General features: G+C 43.7%; 1 protein-coding gene across 1 annotated transcript; it reads left to right on the forward strand.

The window, feature by feature from the left end:
• The first annotated feature begins 112 nt into the window (after nucleotides 1-112).
• On the forward strand, nucleotides 113-27,462 carry SMIM14 (small integral membrane protein 14). The gene is made up of 5 exons (XM_083367716.1): nucleotides 113-257; nucleotides 9,946-10,051; nucleotides 19,446-19,494; nucleotides 24,393-24,541; nucleotides 27,310-27,462. Exons 2-5 carry the CDS (start codon nucleotides 9,977-9,979, stop codon nucleotides 27,340-27,342), a joined length of 306 nt encoding a protein of 101 aa, XP_083223842.1. The 5' UTR covers nucleotides 113-257; nucleotides 9,946-9,976; the 3' UTR covers nucleotides 27,343-27,462.
• The last annotated feature ends 204 nt before the right edge of the window (nucleotides 27,463-27,666 follow it).

Genomic DNA, 27,666 nt, shown 5'->3' on the forward strand with positions numbered 1-27,666 from the left:
ACTTGCAAAGGCGGAAGGGATCCGTTGCAAAGGGGCGGGGCTTGCGGCTGCGCTCCGCCCCGAGGGAGGGAGGGAGGGGCCGTTAAGCCCCTCCCCTTTGTGGGAGCCGGCAGATCCGGGTCTCCTTTGCAAAAAACAGCCGGAGAGTCTGACGTGGTCACTGCAAGCAAAACACGAGAAGGCTGGAGGCGCCCGGGCTTCTCTGCAGCCGCCTCCCATTGCATTAGCAGCAGCTGCAGCCGCCGGCGCCAACTTGGGTGAGTTCGGCTCGGTTCCCGCTTCCTTCGACCCCCAAATCTTCGGGCTGCCGTTCAAAAGGGATGCGGTGCAGCCCGCGGCTGCCGGGGTGGAGCAAGCAAGGGCGCGGCGGGACCCTCGGAACAAAAGTTCGGCCGCCGCTGGAACAGATCCCGGATCCATCCAGCTTGCACGCTCGCTCGCCCGTTGCTTTCTCCCACCCCCTCCCTCCCTCCCTCCCGCTTTCCTCCCCCAAAGGGATCCAGTCGTCCCCGGCGCAAAAGACGCCCGGCCGATGGAAAGTTGGAGGGGTTTCAAACAAGCGATCTGGCCTTTTGCGATCCTTAACGATCGCCGTTCGCCCCCTTCCTCCCGACGGCATCCCGATCTAAAAGAAGGGAGCCGGCCTTTTTTCTTTTTTTGGCTTGCCGGCTAAGAAGTTGGCGTTTTGGTTCTTGGGCGTTCCGATTTCTTTTTTCTTTTCTTTTTCTTCCTTTTTTGCAACTTCGAAATCGAGTTACGCAGCTGACAAGCGGTTGGTTTGTTTTCATTAGGGGGTCTTCAAACTTGGCCCTTTGATGACTTGGGGACTTCAACTCCCAGAATTCCTCAGCCAGGCACGCTGGCTGAGGAATTCTGGGAGTTGAAGTTCACAAGTCATCAAAGGGCCAAGTTTGAAGACCCCTGGTTTTATTGAATAAACGCCTTGCTGGCATTCTTTCGAAAGCGAGGTATTTCTCTGGGCTCAGTGAGGTCACCAGGGATCCTTGCAGAATGCGCGAAAGGCCGTGAGACGCAGACCCGACTCTAGAAAGAAGAGTAAGGCATTGCTTATTATTTAATACCTGTAAGTATTCTACCATTAAACGCGCTGAGCCGAGCGGTTGAGCCCTCTGGAGTTACTAATAATAATAAGTTGGAAGGGATCTTGGAGGTCATCTAGTCCAACCCCCTGCTAAGGCAGGAAACCCTATACCAGGGGTCGGCAACCTCGGCTCTTTTATGACTCGTGGACTTCAACTCCCAGAATTCCTGAGCCAGCTATTCTGGGAGTTGAAGTCCACGAGTCATAAAAGAGCCGAGGTTGCCGACCCCTGCCCTATACCATTTCAGACAAATGGCGGTCCAGTCTCTTCTGAAAAGACTCCAGTGTTGGAGCATTCACCGCCTCTGGAGGCAGGTTGTTCCACTGGTTAGTTGTTCTAACTGTCAGGAAGTTTCTCCTTAGTTCTAGGTTGCTTCTCTCCTTGACTAGTTTCCATCCGTTGCTTCTTGTCCTGCCTTCAGGTGCTTTGGAGAATAGCTTGGCTCCCTCTTCTTTGGGGCAGCCCCTGAGATACTGGAAGACTGCTATCCTGTCACCCCTCACCCTTCTCTTCATTAAACTACACATACCCAATTCCAGCAACCGTTCCCTATATGTTTTAGTCTCCGGTCCCCCAATCATCCAGGTTGAGTCGCAGGTTCGTTGCACTGATAACCATCTTCACGCTTTCCAGAATGAACTTCACTCCTGGATCAGTAAACTTCCCATCCGTCCTGAGGCCCGAACAGTTTAAACTGACCGTATAATTTTATTATTCCAAACGATCAGGCAGAGCCTCTTAAAAATAATGTGACCGTGAAGTGGGACACGACACAGCCTCTTCACAACCTGTTATCCTTGTTCCCTTCGTGGTATCCGAAGCAGAACATCCCGGTTCAGCCATAGTTTCGTTCCGTACAGCGTTAACCTTGTGAACTCTCGAGGCTTCCTCCTCCCGTTATATATTCAAGATGGGACAGTATTTAATATTTGTTATGTATATGAAGGGGTGTGGGTCTATGCATGTGTGTGTATAGTATGGTTAGGTGTGTGTGTGTCATGTATGTGTTCCACTTTGAGAGCGGGCAACTAAACTTCATTTTCGACGTGTGCCGTTGTGCCCACAGTTAAGCAAAAAACAATGACAGTAGGTTATCTTATCTTTGTGCCTGAACAATTTTGAATCTCAGATATATATTTTTTTTGTCTCCTGGGACTTCTGAAATGTCCTCCTGTTTATTGTTGCTTAAAAAAACACACACACGCCCAAACTCAAGTCTAAAGTTGCAGCGGTTCAACAGGGCCAATTGTGAAGTTTCTGGGCTGTAGCCAAAAGCAGCTCACCGACTCTCCGGGATGACCAGTGAAGCATTTTTCCTGCCTGCTTTCCTTTTAATAATTCGCCAGACGCTTTGACATGCTGAAAGGTTTTCAAGAATGGATAGGAACAGATCCAGAAAATTTAAAATCCCTCTGATCAGAAATGGACCTGTTTTTCTTTGTTTGTTTATTATTTTGCCTTGAATTTTATCCTATCCTTTCCTACCTTTCTCATTCTGATTTGGCTGTTTGTTCCTCTTAATTCCCATTTTATTTTATTCCTGGGGGGAGGGGAAAAAGTACTTTTCCTATTTTTAGCTAGGTAAGGGGCATTCTTTCCCTCTGGATGACTGGAATTAACATATGATAAAAGGTCCCTTTGGAACTGGTTTCAGGAAATGCTAACAGTTATAGATTGTTTTTTTTTAAAAAAAAACACAAACCAGTATAACCAGTTGGAAGGGATGGGAAAGAATGATTAGCGCATAGTGTGCACTTGAGGAAGAAAGATGAAAAAAAAGAGCTTTGCGGCATGTTATTGGGAACTGTCCTCCTGTAAATAAATACCTATGACATTAAAAAGTTATTTCTTTTCAGATTTTTTTTTTTTTGAACCAAAAAAATAATTTCCTTCTCTCTCGACTACGACCTGCAGGAATTGTCTTATGGGGACGCATCTGGATGTGTATGTGCACATGTGGCAGAGAAATGGACAGATACCTTAAAAATTGACCATTATTTTGGTCTTGCTCTTGATGACACTTTTTGGGGGGGAGGTGGATAGAAAAGGAAGATTTTATTGCAAAGGGCGGTGTATTCAGCTCTATAACGCATACAATTGTTACGTGTCCTCAAATGCCAATTGAGTCTAACTTCTTTTTTTTTATTAAAAAGTTTTACAGATACATTTTAAACATAAAAAACCCCTCCCTCTCCCCCCCTCCCGACTTCCCAGAGCAAATACAGGGTATTGACCATAACAATCTTAAACTATAATATGCAAACTAACTATAATAACACTTCGAGTCCTATCGCACTATAACTCTCCTTAAAAATAGCTAAATAATAACAAATCTTCTAAATCTAATACTCATTCAAATGCTAAATGAAACTTTTTGGTCCCATATTTATTCTGGATATAATCAATCCATCTTCTCCATTCCAAAATATATCTTTGTTGCGAATGGTCTTTCAAATATGCTGCGATTTTCGCCATTTCTGCCAGGTTCGAAACTCTTAAAGTCCATTCTTCTATAGTAGGCAAATCCTTTTTCCAATATTGCACTGCCAAAAGTCTTGCTGCCATTATTAAATTCAACATCAATTTAGTTTCTATAGCAGTAGAGTCAATAGTAATTAATACCCAGCAAAAATAATAGTGGAGAAAATTTTATCTTTTTCTTAAATATCTTCTGCATATTCCACCAAATTTTAATCCAAAAATCTTTAACTTTTTTACAAGTCCACCATATGTGGACCTTAAAGATTGACCATTATTTTGGTCTTGCTCTTGATGACACTTTTTGGGGGGGAGGTGGTTAGAAGAGGAAGATTTTATTGCAAAGGGTGGTGTATTCAACTCTATAACTTCTTCTTTAAAAAAAAAAAGTCCAGTTAGTAATTGTGACTGGGGATAAATTAGCCAAAGAACACACACAGGTCATTTAAGAAGAGGCCTTTCATACATCTTGAATTGGTGGGACCTTTGCCTGCAGGGCCTAAAAATGGAAAAGATCTTCAGATCTATTCACGCTAACGCTTACTAGGTGGGAAACTCTTTTGAACCTTTTTGTTCTCAGTAAAATCTTGTCTGCTTTTGTAACTGGAGGTTCTAGTTTCTGCAAGGGATCTTACCTGCACAGCCCAAGAAGTTGAAGGATATCAGATACGGGAGCGTGATAGGCAGATGAACGGACTCTTGATGTGCGGCCGGTGGGAAGATAGTTTGGTTCTTTTAAGATATTTTGAAATCCTGCTCCTGTAAACAGATGTGAAGCCTGAGGAAAGCAGGGGGAATATTTAATAGGGGGGGATTTTTCTGTGTTATTTTTCCACACACACACCCCTCCAAACATGCCAGACTTCATAGCCATATGCCACAGGCTACAACTGCTAGCAATGCAGAACGGTGCCGATAGAAGAGAATACTTATAATTCAGGGTTGAACTGTGTGGAAATGGCTCAACAGATAAGGATATTCAATTCTTAAGAGAGTTCTAGCCTTAGAAGCCCTATGTTTCATATCTTTACATTGTGCATGTGCTTGTAGAACTGCATCTTTAAGGGCCACTTTTTAAAAATACTTTTTTTTCCCTCCGCCAACATTGTCACAGGCTTAGTGACGCGCTCTTAATATTTATTTCTTGATATCTCACTTGAATTGTTTTCATCAATAACTCGGGCCACGCATGTCTGCTACTCCTTCCTTCTCCTGTTTTCTCCATCCCATAATCCTCTGAGGCTAATTGGTCTGAGAGAGAAGGAGCTAGTAGCCCGAAGCCACTCGGATAGCTTTCACGCCTCAAGTGGGACTAAAATCCACAATCTCATGGGATCAGAATCTCCCAGTTTTTAGGCCAGCGCCTTAATCACTAGACCAGGGGTGGGGAACCTTGGCTCGTTTGTGACTCGTGGACTTCAACTCCCAGAATTCCTAAGCCAGCATGGGGAAACTTTGGCCCCTTCATGACTCGTGGACTTCCACTCCCAGAATCCCTGAGCCAGCATGGGGGAACTTTGGCCCCTTCACGACTCGTGGACTTCCACTCCCAGAATCCTTGAGCCAGCACGGGGGAAACTGGCCCCTTCGCGGCTCGTGGACTTCAACTCCCAGAATTCCTGAGCCAGCACGGGGGAAACTTTGGCCCCTTCGTGGCTCGTGGACTTCAACTCCCAGAATTCCTGAGCCAGCACGGGGGAAACTTTGGCCCCTTCGTGGCTCGTGGACTTCAAGTCCCAGAATTCCTGAGCCAGCACGGGGGAAACTGGCCCCTTCGTGGCTCGTGGACTTCAACTCCCAGAATTCCTGAGCCAGCACGGGGGAAACTCTGGCCCCTTCGTGGCTCGTGGACTTCAACTCCCAGAATTCCTGAGCCAGCACGGGGGAAACTCTGGCCCCTTCGTGGCTCGTGGACTTCAACTCCCAGAATTCCTAAGCCAGCATGGGGAAACTTTGGCCCCTTCATGACTCGTGGACTTCCACTCCCAGAATCCCTGAGCCAGCATGGGGGAACTTTGGCCCCTTCACGACTCGTGGACTTCCACTCCCAGAATCCTTGAGCCAGCACGGGGGAAACTGGCCCCTTCGCGGCTCGTGGACTTCAACTCCCAGAATTCCTGAGCCAGCACGGGGGAAACTTTGGCCCCTTCGTGGCTCGTGGACTTCAACTCCCAGAATTCCTGAGCCAGCACGGGGGAAACTTTGGCCCCTTCGTGGCTCGTGGTACTTCAAGTCCCAGAATTCCTGAGCCAGCACGGGGGAAACTTTGGCCCCTTCGTGGCTCGTGGACTTCAACTCCCAGAATTCCTGAGCCAGCCACGCTGAGGGGAAAAGGGGAGGTTTCCATACATCTGTGGTTAGAATTTCAAAAAAGTTGCAGCAGCCCCATCCTAATTGCTGCATTTTATTTCCCACCCACCCCCTCCAAAAAAAAATCTATGTGCCTTGCTGATTGGCTTTGATGAAATCAAGGACAGAAAGGTATCGGGCAACCTATGATAATCCAAATTCTATCCCAGGCTTTGATTGGCAAGGTCAGGACAAACCTTGAATTCTTTCAGTGGTGCAGCAGTAATATGGGTGGAATGAAAACTCTTGTCGGTCCATAATTGCCACCCGGATATAAATACATTTTTGTCCAGTTCACTGCGCAAGGTATTAAGACCTAAGCCGCACCGTGGGACAGCTTTGCCCCGTAACCCGGTAATTTGCATTGTCTTACCATAACAGACTGTTTTTGATGAAAGTTTGTTCTGTCTTACGAGAAATGTCTCATTTCCTACTTTCACCAATATATTTAGCAGCGGTGCTATGTAATATATGCAAAACTAACGTCCATTTCAAGACAGAGCTGCCGACAATGGCTCATTAATTTAGGACAGTTACTGATTTTCAGTTAGGGCTGTCTGTGCCAAGCAGAACAGCTTACGTGTTAATCAAGATACAGTTTGTGTTCTTACCCTTCAGCATACATGGGATGTTACTGGCTTAGTTCCTCAATTTGATGATGATGATGATGATGATGATGATGATGATGATGATGATAATAATAATAATAATAATAATAATAATAATAATAATAATAATAATAATAATTAATAATGTAAAGTTGGAAGGGACCTTGGAGGTCAGCTAGTCCAACCCCCTGCTCAGGCAGGAAACCCTATACCATTTCAGGCAAATGATGATGATGATGATGATGATAATAATAATGAACTTGGAGGTCATATAGTCCAACCCCCCCTGCTCAGGTAGGAAACCCTATACCATTTCAGACAAATGGCTGTCCGGTCTCTTCTTAAAAACCTCCAGTGTTGGAGCATTCATAAATTCTGGAGGCAAGTTATTCCACTGAATAATAACAACAATAATTATAATAAAAGTTGGAAGGGACCTTGGAGGTCATTTAGTCCAACCCCCTGCTCAGGCAAGAAATCCTATACCATTTCAGACAAATGGCTGTCCAGTCTCTTCTTAAAAACCTCCAGTGTTGGAGCATTCACCACTTCTGGAGGCAAGGAGTTCCACTGGTTAATTGTTCTGACTGTCAGGAAGTTTCTCCTTAGTTCCAGGTTGCTTCTCTCCTTGACTAGTTTCCATCCGTTGCTTCTTCTGCCTTTGTATAATTTGTATAATCAGGTCTGATCTATTGTGATTCTTTCTTTAATACGATGGAGGACGAGCCTCCATCGTATTAAAGGTGGTCTAAAGACTACAGGTGGTCCTCGGCACAGGACCATCATTGAGCCCCCAAATTGCTGTTGCTAAGGGCGACAGCTGTGAAGTGAATTTTGCCTCGTTTTACGACCTCCCTTGTCACGGCTGTTGAGGGAATCACTGCTGTTGTTAAGTTAGTAACACAGCTGTTAAATGAATCTGGCTTCTTTGCTCGTCGGAAAGTCGCAAAAGTGGATCACGTGATCCCGGGGACAGCGCGACTGTCATAAGTACGAGTCATTTGCCAAGCCTCTGAATTTGGATCAAATGACCACGGGGATGCTGCAATGGTCGTAAGTGTGAAAAATGGCCCTAAGTCACTTTTCCCACTTCTGTTGTGTGTTTGAAGGGTCACTAAACGAACTATTGTAAGTGGAGGACGACCCGTATAGACCTTAGCACTGAATTCGCTGCTGAAATAATTAAAAAAGCTGCTTTTAATCGCCCAAAAGTTGACCTACTTGTTTAACTCATGCTAAAGTCTTGCTGTTTTGAAACCGTAGGAGTTTGCCCGTTACAAATATAGATGGTCCTCTACTGATGACCACGACAGAGCCCCAAATTTCCGTCGCTAAGCGAGATAGCTGATAAAGGAGTTTCGTCCCATTTTACGACCTTCCTTGCCACATTTGTTAAGTTGTTAAGTAACATGGTTAAGTCAATCAGGCTTTCCCCCGTGGACATCTGCTTGTCAGAAGGTCGCAAAAGGGGGAAGTCACGTCCTTAAGTAACACCAGCTGCCTGCAATTAGTGCAGGTTCGAGTCCCACCAGGCTCAAGGTTGACTCAGCCTTCCATCCTTCCGAGGTAGGTAAAAGGAGGACCCAGATTGTTGGGGGCAATTAAGCTGACTTTGTAATAATGCCGCTGGGGGTGTGTGTGTGTGAAAGCCCTAATAAGCAGGCATATACATAGAATGAAGGCTACTGCTAAGCTTGTAAGTCGCCCTGAGTCTTCGGAGAAGAGCGGGATATAAATGGAATTAAAATAAAAATAAATAAATAAATAAATATGAACCTGTGGCCAAGCGTTCGAATTTTGATCATGCGCAACCGCTGGGACGCTGCAAGGGCCATGTCTGAAAAGGGGTTGTTAAGTCACTTTTTCCAGTGCTGCTGTAACTTCAAACAGTCATTAAATGAACGGTTGCAAATCAAGGCTTACCTGCAATGGTGTTCAGCACAAAATGACTTTTGCAACTAAGAATTGGCTGGAAAAATCCGTGCGATTGATTATTGCACAATAAAAAAATGGCCACGTTCCATTTTGTATTTACCTTAATTCCTTTGTTTTATACTAGTTAAACAGGTGTGGCAGGAAACGGCCGGTAAAGAGCCAGGATTTTGTTGTTTGTTAGACTCTAAAGTAGGATTCCTTAAATAGCGACATCCTGAAAGTAACGTTATGTTCTTTTGTAGTTTGCAGAAGGCATGTTGCTTGCCTGTACTTTTTCTGATATCTTGCTGAAGCCTCCGCTACAGGCGTAAAATCAGGCATTGGCTATTCCTTAGCAAACTCCCATGGAAAAAGCACAGCTTACAGGAATAAAACAGATTTTATTTCTATTTTATTTATTTGTATCCCGGCCTTCTCTGCAGTGGCTAAGCCTAACCCTTTGGAACATCATTCCTTTGGGAATCAAGTTGACCTCCCCCATCCTTTTCTGAAATCCTTGAAGATACGGTTCTGTCCGTAGGTTTGGGGACCGCAGGTTGGAGAGGATCAAAGGACTTGTATTATTGTATTTTGTCACTGCCGGGGGTGTGTGTGTGGGTTTTGTTGCTGATCTTTAATGCTTCACACCACCCAGACGCACCGTGTGCAAGTGGGGCAGCCAGAGAGCCAATTTGGACTAGAGGTTAAGGCACTAGACTAGAAAGCAAGAGACTGTTAGCTCTAGTCCCACTTTAGACATGAAAGATGGTGAGTTCTAGTCTCTCCTTAAGCCTGAAGAGCAGCTGTGTAACTTTGGGCTAATCACCAGGAGACGGTGAGCTCTAGTCCCACTTTAAGATTGAAAGACAGCTGGGTGACTCTGAGCTAATCACCTGGAGACGGTGAGTTCTAGTCCCACCTTAAGACTGAAAGCCAGCTGGGTGACTTTGGGCTAATCACCAGGAAATGGTGAGTTCTAGTCTCTCCTTAAGCCTGAAAGCCAGCTGTGTAACTTTGAGCTAATCACCAGGAGACGGTGAGTTCTAGTCCCTCCTTAAGACTGAAAACCAGCTGGGTGACTTTGGCTAATTGTCAGGAGACGGTGAGTTCTAGTCTCTCCTTAAACCTGAAGACCAGCTGTGTAACTTTGGGCTAATCACCAGGAGACGGTGAGTTCTAGTCCCACTTTAAGACTGAAAGCCAGATGGGTGACTTTGAGCTAATCACCAGGAGACGGTGAGTTCTAGTCCCGCCTTAGCCATGAAAGCCAGCTGGGTGACCTTGGGCCAGTCCTCCTCTCTCAGCCCACCCCACCTCACAAGGTTGTTGTTACAGGGAAAAATTAAGGGAAAGGTGTTTGGGATACGTTTGCCGCCTTGGGATACGTTATTTGTGAAAACAGCACAGGCGGGATACAAGCACACGAACGAATAAAAACAAATAGAAAACCCTCAAATAAAGAAATAAACACAGCCACTTTCGTTTCTCTCTAGGGTCCATTAACGCTCCGGGTCCATCCACAACATGGCGGAAGGCGGCTTCGACCCCTGTGAGTGTATTTGCGCGCATGAGCACGCCATGAGGAAGTTGATCGATCTGGTAAGAAGAATCGGCGGGGGCAGGGGGGGGGGAACGATATTCTTGGTCTTTGGAGTTGGCTGCTTTGGAGAGCCTTCCGATCAAATCAGAGCAGATTTTCCACCCGATGCAGCAAAATGCAAATAACAAGATGTTCAGAAGATTCCTCCCACCTTCCCGCACGGATGAAGGAAAGGAGGGGATAGAGGGGGGAAAATAAGACATCCATCTGCTCTAGTTCTATATCCCGTGTTTCCCCGAAAATAAGACCGGGTCTTATATTAATTCTTGCTCCAAGAGACGCCTTAGGGCTTATACTCGGGGAAATACGGTACTAGACGCGTCCATCTGGCTGACGATCTGGGGCTTATTTTGGGGTTGGGGCTTATATTACGAGCATCCTGGAAAAAAATCATGATAGGCGCAGGGGTAGGCAACCTCGGCTCTTTTATGACTCATGGACTTCAACTCCCAGAATTCCTGAGCCAGCATGGCTGGCTCAGGAATTCTGGGAGTTGAAGTCCATGAGTCATAAAAGAGTGGGATCTTATTTTGGAGGAAACACGGTGGATATCTAGAAGCCCTACCTCCCCCAGCTATCAAAGGAAGGAGGTTTTCAGCTAGGGGTGGTCTCCGACTTACGACCCCCAATTTAGCCCAAAATTTCTCTTGCTAAGCGAGGCAGTTGTTCAGTGGACCTTGTCCCAATTTTACGACCTGCCTTTTCACAGCTGTTAAGTGAACCCACTTCAATGGTTAAGTTAGCAACACGGTGGTCGGGCCAATCTGGCTTCCCTGTTTGATTTCGCTGGCCGGGAGGTGGCAAAAGGGGACACACACACACACACACACCCCGGGACACACCGCAACCGTCAGAACTGTGGGTCCGTTGTCAAGAGTCCGAATTTTGATCCCGTGACCGTGGGGATGGCTGCAGTGGTCGTAGCCGTGAAAAGCCGTCCTCAAGTCACTTTTTCCGGTGCCGTGGTAACTTGGAACGGTCCCTAAATGAACGGTTGTAATTTGCGGACTATCTGCATGCAAGTACATCTGTCTGGATCGCGCGCGCATGTGTGTGTGTGTGATGGTTGCCCGCTGGGATTTTCACCAGATTTGTCGACCGAGTCTTGCCCTGCAAACGGGCTGCTCGTTTAGCTTTCTCGGCTTCTTACGTTACAAGCAGTGGTGGGATTCAAATAGGCGAACAACCGGTTCTCTGGCTGGATGACGCTTCCGGAAGTCCGTTCTGGGCCTGGGCAACAAAAAAATTAGCAACCGGTTCTGCCGAAGTGGGGCGAAGTGACTGAATCCGAAGGAAGGAAGGAAGGAAGGAAGGAAGGAAGGAAGGAAGGAAGGAAGGAAGGAAGATCTCAAGCAGAGAAATGGAGGAAACAGGATGTTTTAAAGAAGGAAGGAAGGAAGGAAGGAAGGAAGGAAGGAAGGAAGGAAGGAAGGAATTAATTCAAATAGGCGAACAACTGGTTCTCTGGGTGGATGCAGCTTCCAGAAGTCCATTCTGGGCCTGGGCAACAAAACAATTAGCAACCGGTTCTGCCGAAGTGGGGCGAAGTGACTGAATCCGAAGGAAGGAAGGAAGGAAGGAAGGAATTCAAATAGGCGAACATCCGGTTCTCTGGCTGGATGACGCTTCCGGAAGTCCGTTCTGGGCCTGGGCAACAAAAAAATTAGCAACCGGTTCTGCCGAAGTGGGGCGAAGTGACTGAATCCGAAGGAAGGAAGGAAGGAAGGAAGGAAGGAAGGAAGGAAGGAAGGAAGATCTCAAGCAGAGAAATGGAGGAAACAGGATGTTTTAAAGAGGGAAGGAAGGAAGGAAGGAAGGAAGGAAGGAAGGAAGGAAGGAAGGAATTCAAATAGGCGAACAACCGGTTCTCTGGGTGGATGCAGCTTCCAGAAGTCCGTTCTGGGCCTGGGCAACAAAACAATTAGCAACCGGTTCTGCTGAAGTGGTGCGAAGTGCTGAATCCGAAGGAAGGAAGGAAGGAAGGAAGGAAGGAAGGAAGGAAGGAAGATCTCAAGCAGAGAAATGGAGGAAACAGGATGTTTTAAAGAGGGAAGGAAGGAAGGAATTCAAATAGGCGAACAACCGGTTCTCTGGCTGGATGACGCTTCCAGACGTCCGTTCTGGGCCTGGGCAACAAAAAAAATTAGCAACCGGTTCTGCCGAAGTGGGGCGAACCGGCTGAATCCCACCACCGGTTGCAAGGACGAGTGTACCGCAGCACTTGGGAAAGAGAAGGCGTGATGAGCAAAACCGAGCGAAGAACAGAAGAGAGTTGTCGTAGTCAGTCAGGGAACTTGAAAGTAAATTATCCAGTCCCAAAGGGGCTTTTTTTTCAGGAGGCAACTGGACTTTCTTGTTTTCCTTTGAAGACCTTTCACTTCCCATCCCAGAAGCTTCTTCAGCTCTGACAGGAAAGATTTATACTCCTTGCAGAGAGCTGGTCCTTGGCCTCCTTTCAGAGAGTCGTTGAGTCTTTTAAGGAACTGGCTTCAAAGAAAAAGTCCAGTTGCCTCCTGAAAAAAAGCACCTTTGGGACATCCGTGATCTGGATGACTGAGAATCTCCGTAGCCATTTAAATTATCTAGTGCTTCCCAGTTTTATTCACCGTTCTACATCGACCTGGTACGAAGCATCAGCTCAAAATGATCCAATGGTTAATGCGGCGCAGGGGAGTGCCAGTTTGCTGGCGGCATCCTTATTTTTCCACCACTCAGCTTTTGAACTGCTTCCAACAATAATACCTATCTATATTTTGTTTAGGAAAAAAAAGCAAACTGCGGCAATCACAATCTGTCTGTTTCAAGAGAAACCGGATTTTAAAAATAACAATACTGTAAACCTAGCTAGGAATTTACCTTAAGATTAGGTTACGTTTTTGCGCGGTGTTGTTTTTCCATATTTATTGGTGGGGTTTTTTTGTGTAAATTATAGAATTAAGATATTTAAATCTCAGCGTGCCTTCTTTCTTTTAGACTGGGTGCATGAAATTACCTCTGAGTAATTCGAGTAACGTAACTGAGGTTCTTCCTGAAAACGAGACATTTAAGGCAGGCCCTACACCGCGGTTGTTTTTAAGTTGCTGCCTGTGAGTTGAAGAGCACCGTTCTTTCCTCTTTCACGACTTTTTGAAGTTTAAAAAAGGGGTTTCCCATTTTAAGTTTACTTTTTTTTAAAGTAAAGTTTTATTTTTTTAATCTCTTATAACAGGGGTCCCCCACCCCCCCCCCACCCTGGGCCATGGCCTGTTTGAAAGCGGGCCACGGAGCTATGGGCAAACATGACGTGCAAAGGTCCACTTGCACAAGTGGAGGGGCTCGCACTACTAGAGCTATGTGTACATACGTGTGCCTGCCATTCCACACACACACACCCCACACACACACCCCTGGCGCTGGGCTAGATTGCCAAAGTGGAAAGGTTGGGGACTACTGTCTTTACAAAATTGGCTTTTCTCCAAAGGAGGGTTGTTTTTTTTTAAGCGAGACGGATCTTGGAATCCTAGTGGACCATCGCTTAAATAGGAGCCAGCCGCGTGCTGCACCCGCCAAAAAAGCCAACACAATCCTAGGCTGCATTAAGAGAGGGATAGAATCAAGATCACGTCAAGTGTTAATACTACTTTACAACGCCTTGGTACGGCCACCCTTGGAATTCTGCATCCAGTTTTGGTCACCACGATGTAAAAAAGATGTCGAGACTCTAGAAAGAGTGCAGAGAAGAGCAACAAAGATGATCAGGGGACTGGAGGCTAAAACAGATGAGGAACGGATGCTGGAATTGGATATGTCTAGTAGTTTAATAAACAGAAGGACCAGGGGTGACAGGATAGCAAGTCTTCCAGTATCTCAGGGGCTACCCCAAAGAAGAGGGAGTCAAGCTGTTCTCCAAAGCGCCCGAAGGCAGACAAGAAGTAATGCGTGGAAACTTAACCAAGGAGAGAAGCAACCTGGAACTCAGGAGAAACTTCCTGACAGTTAGAACAATTAACCAGTGGAACAACCTGCCTCCAGAAGCGGTGAATACTCCATCACTGGAGGTTTTTAAGAAGAGACTGGGCAGCCATTTGTCTGAAAAGGTAGAGGGTTTCCTGCCTGAGCAGGGGGTTGGACTAGATGACCTCCAAGGTCCCTTCCAACTATTATTATTGTTGTTGTTGCTGCTGCTGCTGTTATTATTATTATTCACATCTATATACTGCGTAGCTAGGAGGTTGCATTATAGAAACAGTTCCATTTGATCTCCAGAAAGGCAACCCAGGACCTGACACCCTTTTTTACACGCTGAGATTAGGAAGGCAAATGTCCGTTGAGACACTTCTGGAAGGTAGTAGGGTGCACTGGGAACTACCAAGCAACTACCCCAACCCCCCCTCGCCCCCCAAAAGTAGGAAACAAGTTTAGGGCGTGAAGAGATATTTTTTTCTTTTCGGGGAGGAGATACGAGTCCTCCAGCCTTTTGCAGCTGAGCTGTTCCGCTCCGATGGTCTTACTAGTTCCTGAAATTTTATATGAAACTTTTGAAAAGTGAAATGAAGCAGTGAGGTTTTTTTTCACGGAAGCTGTAGTCGTTACGCTTCGGGGATTCAGGGGACTTCTCCCTTACTTGCTGTAACTCTCTCATTCCTACACCTGGAACAATTGTTCGCAAACCTCCTGCACCATTTTCAGGAGTCCTAGCGTCGTGACAGATTTATTTTGCTCGGATGTGATTTAAAGAAAATCCAGGGGCTGCAACCTCTGTCTGTAGCCGGTGTTTGCAGAAGCGAGGAATGTATTTTTCTTCTGGGATGGACCTTGGAGGTCATCTAGTCCAACCCCCTGCTTAGGCAGGAAACCCTATACCTTTTCAGAGAAATGTTGTCCAATCTCTTGTTAAAAACATCCAGCGCTGGAACATTCACAACTTCTGGAGGCAAGTAGTCCCACTGGTTATTTGTTCTCACTGTCAGGAAATTTCTCCTTAGTTCCAGGTTGCTTCTCTCCTTGATGAGTTTCCAACCGTTGCTTCTTGTCCAGCCTTGGGCTGCTTTGTGGAGAAGTTTTTATGCCCTCTTTCCACGTGCTGAAAAAAAAAATAAATTAGGGGAAGATAGAAATTGGCTTTCATAAATCACACAAAATAAAGTGGGGTGGGAAATGGTAATCTTTGATCGTGTTAGTATTTTTGGGATAGCAAAAGTCCACGCAACACAATTTGGTGTTCCCGTAGGAATTATATGTTCTCAGAGCCCCTACAGCCACCAAGAATCCTTGAGATTTAATTTTCAGCAAGCGCTGATGACGTTACCTAGTTGGGTAATGAAACGTCTATAACAAAACAAGCTCAGTGAGAACCAAGGATCCCTCATTTCCATCCTGAGCTACAAATATTCTCCTTTATTGGTAAAAAGTAAAGGTTCCCCCGCACATGCGTGCTAGTCGTTTCCGACTAGGGGCCGGTGCTCATCTCCGTTTCAAAGCCGAAGAGCCAGCGCTTGTCTGAGGACGTCTCCGTGGTCATGTGGCCGGCATGACTAGACGCCAAAGGCGCACGGAACGCTGTTACCTTCCCACCGTAGTGGTCCCTATTTTTCTACTTGCATTTTTACTTACTTTCGAACTGCTAGGTTGGCAGAAGCTGGGACAAGTAACAGGCGCTCACTCTACTAAGCGGCACTCGGGATTCGACCCGCCAAACTGCCAACCTTCTGATCAACAAGCTCAGTGTCCTAACCCACTGAGCCACCGCGTCCCTTACCTTTATTGGTATTGGCCACTAAATGAATTGTTGTAAGTTGTATTTGTCGCACGTCCGTCAGGGGGAAGCCCGTGAGTTCAAATCCCGCTTGCCGCTTTGTTATTTCAACTTTGCAACCTATTTCTTTTTTTTTCAAGGTGATATTCCTTACCTTGATGGAGTTGGCGTGGCGGCCTAGAGGTGGAGCTCTCGCCTCACGATCAGCAGGCCGTGAGTTCAATCCTCGGTCCTGGGAGATATTTTTCTCCCTGGCTGCCAAGAGTAATTGTCTGCAGCTGAACTCCCGGCGGTAAACGCTCAGCTCCAATCTGTCACGCCCTAACCCCACCCTGAAGCAAGGGGATTGCATAGTCTTTAAGAGAAAAAACAAATCAAAAATTCCTTACTTTCAGAATCCATTTATATTTCGTTTCTAACTCTTTCTGTGCAAACCCAAATCTCTCTCTCTCTCTCTCTCTCTCTCTCTCTCTCTCTCTCTCTCTCTCTCTCTCACACACACACACACACACACACACACACACACAACGTTGGATTCTGCCATTCCCAAAGAAGAAGGGAAATAAACATGTTTTCAATCTCTGCTATGCTAAACTTTAAAAATTCTTGGAAAGTCCTTGCATGTTGTCCAAACAAGCATGTAAATGATTCTGAGCTACAGAATCCCGAATGTGGCGAGTTTTTCCTCTGGAAAAGCTATATTTTTACATTAAGAAGCTATTAACAGAGGAAGAGAATCAAGATCCCGTGAAGTGTTAATACCACTTTACAAGGCCTGGGTAAGGCCACCCTTGGAATGCTGCATCCAATTTTGGTCACCACGATGTAAAAAAGATGCTGAGACTCTGGAAAGACTGCAGAGAAGAGCAACAATGAGGATCAGGGGACTGGAGGCTAAAACACATAAGGGACGGTGGCTGGAATTGGGTATGTCTAGTTTAACGAAGAGAAGGACGAGGGGTGACACGATAGCAGTGTTCCAGTATCTCAGGGTCTGCCCCAAAGAAGATGGAGTCAAGCTATTCTCCAAAGCACCTGAAGGCAGGACAAGAAGCAATGGATGGAAACTAACCAAGGAGAGAAGCAACCTAGAACTAAGGAGGAACTTCCTGACAGTTAGAACGATTAACCGGTGGAACAACCTGCCTCCAGAAGTTGTGCGTGCTCCAACATTGGAGGCGTTTAAGAAGAGATTGGACAGCCATTTGTCTGAAATGGTATAGGGTTTCCTGCCTGGGCAGAGGGTTGGACTTGATGACCTCCAAGGTCCCTTCCAACATCATCATCATCATCATCATCATCATTATTATTATTATTATTATTATTATTATTATTATATTACGAGGTTTACTAAAGACTTTTCCAAGTGATGGTGCTGCTCTTTCAAAAGACGGGCCCACCGTCTCCAATCTTAATATATAGTCGCTGTGTCTTACTTTGATTTAATTTCGGCTGGCTAATTCCGAAGAGCACAATTGGGATTCTTCCTGATGGTGGTGAGGATGGAATTAAGAATCAGAGTGTAACAAATGAAAGGAGCTCTCTAAGAGAGTTTGCTAATGCAGCCATATGGTTTTCCATCAGCTTAAATTTATGTTAATATTGCCCTCTTTTGTTTAAAAGAACAGAAAACCTACATACAGTAAGGTAGAAGCCTGTTTATGGACTCTTTAGAAGCAATAAAAAGTCAAGCTCCATTCCTGGGGATAGAATAGACACAACTGTACAGGATTTTCTTGGTTGTTGTTTTTTTTTTTTTCCTTCCAACAGTAGAGAATTGCCGAGCATCTGAATTTTGATCGCGTGACCCCGGGGATGCTGCAACGGTCATTAAGTGTGAAAAATGGTCTTTGTAACTTTGGTCACTAAAATGGTGGTAAGGTGAGGACCACCTGGCTGAAAAATGAGTACTGTAAAACCCCCCCACGTCAAAATAACTTATGTGCGGCCAGAATTTGAAAATTACAGTAGCTGAGCAAAATGGTTCGGCTAAAATCAGCCTAGGTGAGACTGGTTGGGGTGAGTTGTAGGGGTGATAGCGAAATATGATTTTATCGTATTTTATCTATCTACACCTTCAATTGCCGTCTTTGGTCCTAGTTTCATTTCAGAAATGGAATTGTATCCCAATTTCATTTAAAACTGTGTTTTATTTCTGTTTTACTCTAAATTATATTTTAACCAATCCCTTTCTAGATTGTTTTTACTGCATTTTGGTATAACGTGTGTTTGGAACTCTGCACCCATCAATAAAGATTATTATTAGGAGCACTGTCAAGCAGTGCAGGGTTTGGGACCCAGTTCACAAGAAACGATTGTGCTGTGTATAGGTCCTGTTTTGCCCTGGAACAGAATCGGTGTTAAGAGTTTTAGGAGGCACATATAAAGATATCATCATTAGTCCAATTCCGATTCGGAAATGGAATTAGTTAAAGATTGTATGATAAAGTGGGCACAAAATATTCAGGAACCAATTTCGTTGGACACTTGGGAGATAATTTGGGTCAGAAATGTTAAATTCACTCAGGCTCAAAACTTAAGTGAAAATTTTTATAAAATGTTTTATAGATGGCATCTGGATCCCAAGAAGTTGTCTTAACATGTATCCTAATTTACAGTCTAAATGTTGGAGATGTAGTTTAGAAGCCACCCATTTTCATATGTGGTGGACTTGTAGAAATATAAAAACTTTTTGGATTAAAATTTGGTGGAACATTCAAAAGATTTCTAAGAGAAAGATAAAGTTTTCTCCACAATTGTTTTTATTGGGTATTGTTGTAGATTGCGATGTTAAAGAAACTAATTTGATGTTGAATATGGTAACAGCAGCACGGTTACTGGTGGGACAATATTGGAAGAAGGATAGTTTGCCTACTATAGAAGAATGGGTGCTTAAAGTTTCGAATCTTGCAGAAATGTCTAAGATTTCTGCTTACTTGAAAGATCATTCACAGGAAAGATATATTTCAGTTTGGAGGAGATGGATAGATTATATTCAGAATAAATATGGGACTAAAAAGTTCCATTTAGCTTATGAGTAGATTTTAGAGGGATATTGTTATTGGTACTTTGTATGCAGTTATGTTAAAGGGGAGTTAAAGCATTTTGTTAATTGTATATTATGCATAATTTTTATTTAGAATATGATTATTATAACTATAATCCTGTATTTAGCTCTGGGAAGTGTGGGGGGGGAAGTGGGCGGGTTTGGGGTGGGGGGATTTGGGGATATATTGTAAAATCTTGTTTTTGTAAAACTCTTTAATTAAAAAAAAAGATATCATCATTAGTGTTCCTAACATTTCCCAATTATATATAGCAATAAACTTGCATAGTTGCAGGGGGCAATTTATGGAGGCGTTGAACTTTATTGGCCAATGTCAGCTTTTTTCCGAAATTTTTCATTGGCTCTGCTGTGAATAGTGAGAAATTCTGAGGAATACCTCCATTTCTGTGAGTGTCCACACTTCGTGGGAACTTACGGGATAAGAGGCACCAGCCACCTTTTGCCGCAGGGCTGGCGATTACGACTGATGGCAGAAATGGATTTCTTATAAACGACGTTTCACTCTCCGGTGTATTTTAATCTTTGGAGATTGTCCAACAAGCTTCAAAGCTGGTGAAATCTAATTAAACTCGTGTCGTTGTCTTCATTTCAGTTACGGCAATCTCAGTCCTACTGCACGGATACAGAATGTCTTCAGGAATGTAAGTAATTGGAAGGCGAGAATATTTACTATGAATCGAACTAAGGAGAAACTTCCTGACAGTTAGAACAATTAACCAGTGGAACAACCTGCCTCCAGAAGCGGTGAATGGCTCCAACACTGGAAGTTTTTAAGAAGAGACTGGACAGCCATGTGTCTGAAATGATATAGGGTTTCCTGCCTGAGCAGGGGGTTGGACTAGATGACCTCCAAGGTCCCTTCCAACTTTATTAGTATTATTAGTATTAGTATTTGTAGATGGTTACAATGTGAAACAATGATTGAAGAACAAATGCAGTGTCACTAAGCCAAAATAAGTTATGCCACCTTTTGTCTTTCCTCTGTTCTGATTAACACAGGCATCTTCTTAATTAGTTATGATTAATCTGAAGTGGGGGGGGAATACATTGATGTTTGTATCATATAACAGCATCTTAAGCAAAGATTTTGAAACTGGGTTTGTTTCTTGGTTGGTTCCAAGATATCAATCACAACCTTTACCGGTTGGTAAATGTAACCAGAATAATCAGTTATGATTATTGTAACAATAAATTATGGCGATAGAGTTGGAGATTGTGCTAATTGTGGCCATAATTGTAATACATTATAGTGGTTGCCAGAATAAATTTTCATAGAATGATAATTTGGTTGTACATCGTGCTAATTGTGATAATAAGTTATAATAAAGTAGATTATCGTAAGATTAACAAATTATGGCCCAAATCATCTGCTAGTTGTTTGCCTCTGACTCATCCTTCTGTAATTTTTTTGCTCCCTGATGGACTTTTTCATGATGGAAAATTTGTGGAGGAAGCAAGTAAATTGTGGTGTGGCTGAAGTCAGAATGATGTCTGTTCTGCTGTTACAAATAAATGAGTCAGGTCTGAAAATCCTAGCCTGCCACAGAACTTAACACATTCATCTCTCTCTCTCTCTCTCTCTCTCTCTCTCTCTCTCTCTCTCTCTCTCTCTCTCTCTCTCTCTCTCTCTCTCTCCCTCTCTCTCTCTCTCTCTCTCTCCCTCTCCCTCTCCCTCTCCCTCTCCCTCTCCCTCTCTCTCTCTCTCTCTCTCTCTCTCTCTCTTCCTCCCTCCCTCCCTCCCTCTGCCTTTCTTTCTTTCTTTCTTTCTTTCTTTCTTTCTTTCTTTCTTTCTTTCTTTCTTTCTTTTTTTCTTTCTTTTTTTCTTCTTTCTTTCATGCCACATGCCACAAAGTAGTACCCTTCCTTCCTTCCTTCCTTCCTTCCTTCCTTCCTTCCTTCCTTCCTTTCGTGACACATGCCACAAAGTTCTTTCTTTCTCTTTCTTTCTTTCTTTCTTTCTTTCTTTCTTTCTCTTTCTTTCTTTCTTTCTTTCTTTTTTCTTTCTTTCTTTCGTGACACATGCCACAAAGTAGTACTCTTTCTTTCTTTCTTTCTTTCTTTCTTTCTTTCTTTCTTTCTTTCTTTCTTTCTTTCTTTCTTTCGTGACACATGCCACAAAGTAGTTCGTTCGTTCTTTCTTTCTTTCTTTCTTTCTTTCTCTCTCTCTCCCTCTTTCTTTCTTTCTTTCTTTCTTTTCTTTCTTTCTCTTTCTTTTTCTTTCCTCTTTCTTTCTTTCTTTCTTTCTTTCTTTCTTTCTTTCTTTCTTTCTTTCTTTCTTTCTTTCTTTCTTTCTTTCTTTCTTTCTTTCTTTCTTTCTTGACACATGCCACAAAGTAGTTCTTTCTTTCTTTCTTTCTCTCTCTCTCTCTCTCTCCTTCCCTCTTTCTTTCTTTCTTTCTTTCTTTCCGCATGCCACAAAGTAATACCTTTGCTTGGTAAAGCTGAAAGCCTCATTCATACGTTTGACAAACAGTCTTTTCATTCAGAGAGCTGTCATACAGTATATGCCTGGCTTGGAATATGCAAATAGCTCCGAGGTCTGCTGTTGACTTTTTGCATTCAGAAAGAAGCCTGGGATGCTTAAAATTTTGGCACCCAGTTTTGCTTTCTGTCTATATTTCATTTCTGGTATTCATTTTTGTTTGTTTTTGCTGCGTTGCTTAGCCAGAGGTCTTGTCGATTTCTAAGGAGGTAGTCCTCCCATTTCTGTTGACTAATAACTGAGAAAGTAGTCTTATCATATGCTTTTATATGACTGCCTATATTTTGTTTAATAATATGGCATCATCAGCACATGAAAGTAGAGCTGACATTTGTGGACTGTGGAAGAGAACATTGCTTCATCCAATCTCTTGATAAATCCTCACTTCAGTTATAAATTAGTATTTATTTTAGCGCTACATACGACAGTCTCTTCCAGCAGTAATTTTTTAATACCATGAATCTAGATGAATTAAAGGTTTTTGTTGTTTTTTTTGTTGCATAGTTGCAATTTTAATCAATTTAATAGATTAATTTGGTTGATCGGCGAGGGGGAAAGTTATTATGAAGATTAAAAATAAGTTGCCTTGCTTTTAAGCCGTTTAGGATCCTTAGGGTAAGATTAAAAAAATAATAATTGTAACCTTTCTTTTACTTGGACATGCATCCACAGGCCAAAAATGCAATCTGTGGCCGCTAATTCGGAATGCCATGAATGGTTGGCCAGGATGCTGGAATTAAGAAAAAGTCCTCTTGTTTACGCGTTAGCATAAGGTGTCCTATTGACAAGCTAGCTCAGCTTTCCCCATGCCAACCTCATCACTTCCATCACTTCAGTGGGATTGCAACTCTAATTTACAGCCATAGTTGGGGAAGATGGAGCTAGCGGAAGGAAGGGGGTGGAAGGAAACGAAAGCCAGAGCCTGCCAAGTTTGCTAGATGGGATTTATAGATAGATGCTCAGTTGAAAGTCAACCAAGGTGAAGTGGAAAAGCCGCCTGGCGCTTGTGGTTCACGCCCAAATAGTGATTCACCATCGCAGTCTGAGTTTGGATTGTGACTAAGATTCGATTGCTATGTTCCTCTCAAGCAGCCTCCCATGTACTATTAACCCTGGCAGCAAACCTATAAGAATTGCCAAGGGATGGGTTGGGGTCCTATCTGCTCCTTTCTTCATGAAGAATGAAGTCAGAGCTACTTTGGGGAGGGGGGAAACATCAAGAGTTGAAAAAACAACAAAAACCCACATAGGGTATCATGTCAGATGTTGTATTTATCTATTTAAGACTCACCAGCCGCGCCCCAATGCGCAAAAAATGGACACCACGGCGCGACGGGCGTGTGGAAACAGGCCGCTGCTGCACCGTGCAAAAACGGGCCGCCGTTGCGCTGCAAGGTGCAAAAACGGCCGCCGCGGGGCCACAGAATCAAGGCGCAAGAACGGGGCAGGGCTAGTGAGCATCAGGTGGGCGCAAGCCCCACTCCGTTTGTGGTGCGCGCCTGCTCACGGCCATCATTCTGGGTTTGTTCCCACGTCTCGGTGAAGGAACCGTCCCGCAGTCGAGAGAACCCAACATCAGCTTGCTGAGTGCGTTTGCATTGGAGGCGTAGAGGTCTTCAACTGCCTTCGCTGCTCTGACCTTCAGGTGGGCTTCACGCTGCGCTAACCCAGTCCCAGCCCTCTTCTAGTGGCCCTTCCCCCCCTCTTATCCTGCTCGCCTGCGAGCTCTTTCGCTCTGTTAGACTATGGATTTATATTAACCAGAGATTTGATGGGAGACCATTACAGACAGAGCCAAGCTAGAACTAAGGAGAAACTTCCAAACGGTGAGGACGATCGGTGGAACAAGTGGTGGGTGCCTCCGCCGTTGGAGCTTTTTAAGAAGAGATTGGACAGCCGTTTGTCTGGACTGAGATAGGATCTCCTGCTTGGGCAGAGGGTTGGACTAGAAGACCTCCAAGGTCCCTTCCAGCCCCTAGACTATGTTCTTACCTCTGAGACAGGGAAGAAGCATTCGGGAGCGATAGCGTTAGCTGTTCTGGACGCGTCCCTATTCTGCAGCTCAGTTAGTGCTTCTTAACTGCTATTTTTTGTTGGCTTCTGTCCCATGCCGTCCCTTTAACGAGGGTTGTAGCAAATCAACGTAGGATTAAGAGCTGAGCTTCAGGGATCCTAACTGCAGACAGTCTGGGTTGCTGTCCTTCGAGATTAGAAGATGACTCGTCCCCGAACGATCCCTTAATCAGTCATGGGTTCGGTGTTCTTTGGAAGCATCATGAGGATGGCCCGATTTGAATGTTCGGCTTGGTCCACAGAAGGGAAGAACACGGCTGGGCGGTCTTGACAACGGAGTCCCTGCCGATGGCATTCTCGGAGCAGTTCCGGTCTCTCTAATCTCCCTGGAGAACAAAATGAACCGGAAAATGCCGTTTGGGAGACACCTGGGCCTTGGATATTCATAAACGTTGGCCCCAATTAAGGTGGAAAGCAAAGCAGGAGTTTTGTTCCAGCTCCCAGAGCAACATTAATGGAGGGAGCAGCCTTTTCTGTAACAATAGAATCACACTAACCGCCTTCAGGACAAACCAACAGGATACGTAACCCAGCATGTGATCCTCCGTTGGTTTGTGCCTGATAGCAGCTGAGACTATTCCGCAGACACGGAATCCTGATTAGGCAGCGTTAGCATGACGTCTCTTAGGACGAGGAGTCTAACATATCCAGTTGCTGATGTTCAACTCCTCTTAGCACCGTAAGGTAGTCTAGACCAGGGGTGTCAAACTGCTGGCCCGTGGGCCGGACGCGTCATGACAAAACCGCGCTCACCCCATTGACGGCAATGGGGAAAAAGCTCCGATACGTCGCGCGACGTCACATGACATCGTGAGTTTGACACTCCTGGTCTAGACAAAGCACAACCTGGACTCCTAGCATTATGTCGATACTCTGCCTGGTTCACAAGTCCACCCTGTCCCCAACTAAGTTTCCTTGCCGATAATTCGTTGGCGGGTCTGAAGTTAATTCTGCCCTTTTGTGTGTCGTGTTGTTTTTTTCTAGTGCCGGGACCGAATCCATCTGCTGACCATGACTTCAGTGTCACCATGATTATGGTGGGCTGGCTGGTCCTAGCCCTGGTTTTGTTCTTGATGAGGCCTACCAGCTTGAGGAGATCGATTGGTGCTGAAAAGCCGTCCCGCCCGCATAACGTGAGTCTGTTTCCCCCAGGCATTTGTTTTTTTTGGCTGGGTAGCGCAGAATGGGAAGGAAATTGTCCTTCCCAAGCCCTGGTGACGAAAATTCTCTAATGCAGTTTAACTAATTTTACCAAACAGCAATGCAATATTACGACATCCCACGGAATAAGTCTTACCGAAACCGTGCAACACAAAGCTAACTCAGCACGGGTGGATTATAGTCTCACCCGGGACTTGCAAGAAAACAGAGAGGGCTGTTTGAATAATTCCCTTCAGCCATTATCGGTGATAACCTGATTAACGGATAAGGCTAGGATTCTAAATGGCATTCCTTTCATTCTCTTGAAAGCTCCTTGCTAGCCACTTTGATTTCTCAGATATTCCCCCCCCACACCCCCCAAATCTAAACAGCTCTTCATTTTCCCTTCCTCTTTTAGCTTTTTAAAGCTTCCTTGTTCCCTTTGAACTCTACTCTTTGCTGCTTTTTCTCTGTCTGCATACACCATACAATCTGTCTCATATCCTTTTAGCAAGCAATCTTTTTTTTTCATCCTTCTGGTTTTATACTTCGTTTTTTTAAAGTTTTTATTATTTTTTCCCATACATAACAATAGTAATTTTTCAATCAACGTGCTGTCTTGAGATTACTTTTACTTATTTAATTCCTAATCTTTTATTCTTTCCTCTAGCCATCGATAAAATAAGTCCCAAGTTTGGTAATATTCCATTTTTTTCCTTTTTTTTTCTTTCAGTCTCATAGTCAGTCTGTCCATCTCTGCGCACTCTGGTATTGTTTTATCATCATTATTATTTCTTCATCTGATGGTATTCCTTCATTTTTCCAATATTGCGCAAATAAAATTCTTGCCGCTGTTCTGACATGCAAAATCAAATATAGGCTTTGTTTGTTAGTCTTTCCTGGCATTATACCTAGTAGAAAAAGTTCGGGTTTAAAATCTACATGTTCTCCCAACATCTTTTCTAGCCAAGTATGTATCTTTTTCCAATAATTCTTTACTTTATCACATGTCCACCAAACGTGATAATACGTGCCTGACTTATGTTGACATTTCCAACATCTGTCTGACATATTTTTAAACATTTTTGCTAGTCTTGCTGGTGGCAAGTGCCGTCTGTAAAACTTTTTGTATAAATTTTCTTTATAAGAAGTTGACATTGTCCGTTTGTAATTTTTCCCCCGTAAATTTTGCCATTTTTCTCATTCTGTATTACATCCAAAACTTTTCGCCCATCTTAACATTGTTTCTTTTTAACCTGTTCGCTTTCCATTTCCCACGTTAATAAATATATATATATACATTTTCTTAATTAATGTCTCATCTGAAGTGAACAATATCTTATCCAACACCATTTGTTCCTTATAAAATCCACACGGTTTAACATCGTTATCATATCCAGTTTGCATTTGTAAATCTGCTCACCGTGATAGGTTGATGCCCTGATTTTTCCATTTTGGCAGCAATCATTCTACATGCATCCTCTTTCATACTTCCCATTAGTCCACATACTTCTTTGGCCTTAATAAGATTCTTTCCCTTTTGTTCCAGGTAGCCCCTATATCCTGTTTTGCTTTGTTGACTTTCTAGTTCAAGCTTGGCAAATTTAATTCTTGTAATGTCAACTCCCAGAATTCCCTGGCCATGCAATGATTGATTGGCTGGGGAATTCTGTGGGTTGATGTCCACAGATCTTAAAGTTGCCGGGATCATTCACTTGAGAGATAAATCTATCTCGTTTCTTCCTACAGCGATTGCTTTCTCTTCTTTCTTTTGTCTGGCTCTTTCTTGTACATTTATTACCAAGCCCATCTCTTTGCAGTACCCCCAAATTGCTTGTTTTACATTCAGAATTTCTCATTGTCGCCTTTCAACTGTCTTTTTAGTGCATCTCTGCTTTTAGATGTATATTCCTCCCTTTGCCACCCATGTGCACGAATGGACCTATTCTTAAACCATATATTTAAGACCCTGAGTTCTAATCCCCCCGGCTGGGTGACTTTGGACCGGTCACTGCCTCAGCCCAACTCACTTTATAGGGGGATTGTTGTGGGGAAAGTAGGAGGAGGGAAGATTTTTTGTTATTCTTTGTAAAAATAATAAAGGCAGGATATATATAGATAGAGAGATACAGAGATAAAGAGAGATAAGAGATAGGTGACGATAGATAGATAGATAGATAGATAGATAGATAGATAGATAGATAGATAGATAGATACAGAGAGATAAGAGATAGGTGATGATAAATTAGATATATATAGAGAGAGATACAGAGATACAGAGAGATAAGAGATAGGTGATGATAAATTAGAAGATAGATAGATAGATAGATAGATAGATAGATAGATAGATAGATAGATAGATACAGAGAGATAAGAGATAGGTGATGATAGATAGATAGATAGATAGATAGATAGATAGATAGATAGATAGATACAGAGAGATAAGAGATAGGTGATGATAGATAGATACATACATACATACATACATACATACATACATACATAGAGATAAAGACATAGGTGATGATAGATTAGAGAGAGAGAGAGATAAGAGATAGGTGATGATAGATAATGATGGAGATAGATAGATTATATTAGATAAGATAAGATAAGATAGATAATGATGATAGAGGGAGATTACCTGTAATTTCTTTTACTCTCTGAATTAAAAATTGGTAAAGATGCATGAGGATCTGTAAGAGGACGACACCTCCTCTTTTGCAAAAATTCAGAAACTTCTAATTCCATTCTTAACACACAGGGACAAGATCCACCGGCTCCAGCTGTTGACTGAAGTTTCCTGAGAAAGCTCAACAAGTTTTATCTTCATTGACCAAAAGAAAGAACGTGATCACAGCATTCCTTATCGTTGTACAGTAGAGTTCTGTTCTGTACATAAAATATCCATTTTCTTTTTCTGTTTCTTAAATGGATTAACTTAACGTGGTGGGAAGCGACAGCCTTTCCACGCTGGGTGTCGAACTTCTGTCCACTGCGATATTTAAAGAAAAAAAGTTAAACCTCTCTATTGATAATCGGTTGAACCTCTTCAAACTAGTGGGTGGGTTCTTTTCCTATCTGTTTAGAGATTAAAAATTACAATACATTCCTCTGTGAA

This window comes from Vipera ursinii (assembly GCF_947247035.1).
Source record: "Vipera ursinii genome assembly, chromosome: 7".
Lineage (NCBI taxonomy): Eukaryota > Metazoa > Chordata > Lepidosauria > Squamata > Viperidae > Vipera > Vipera ursinii.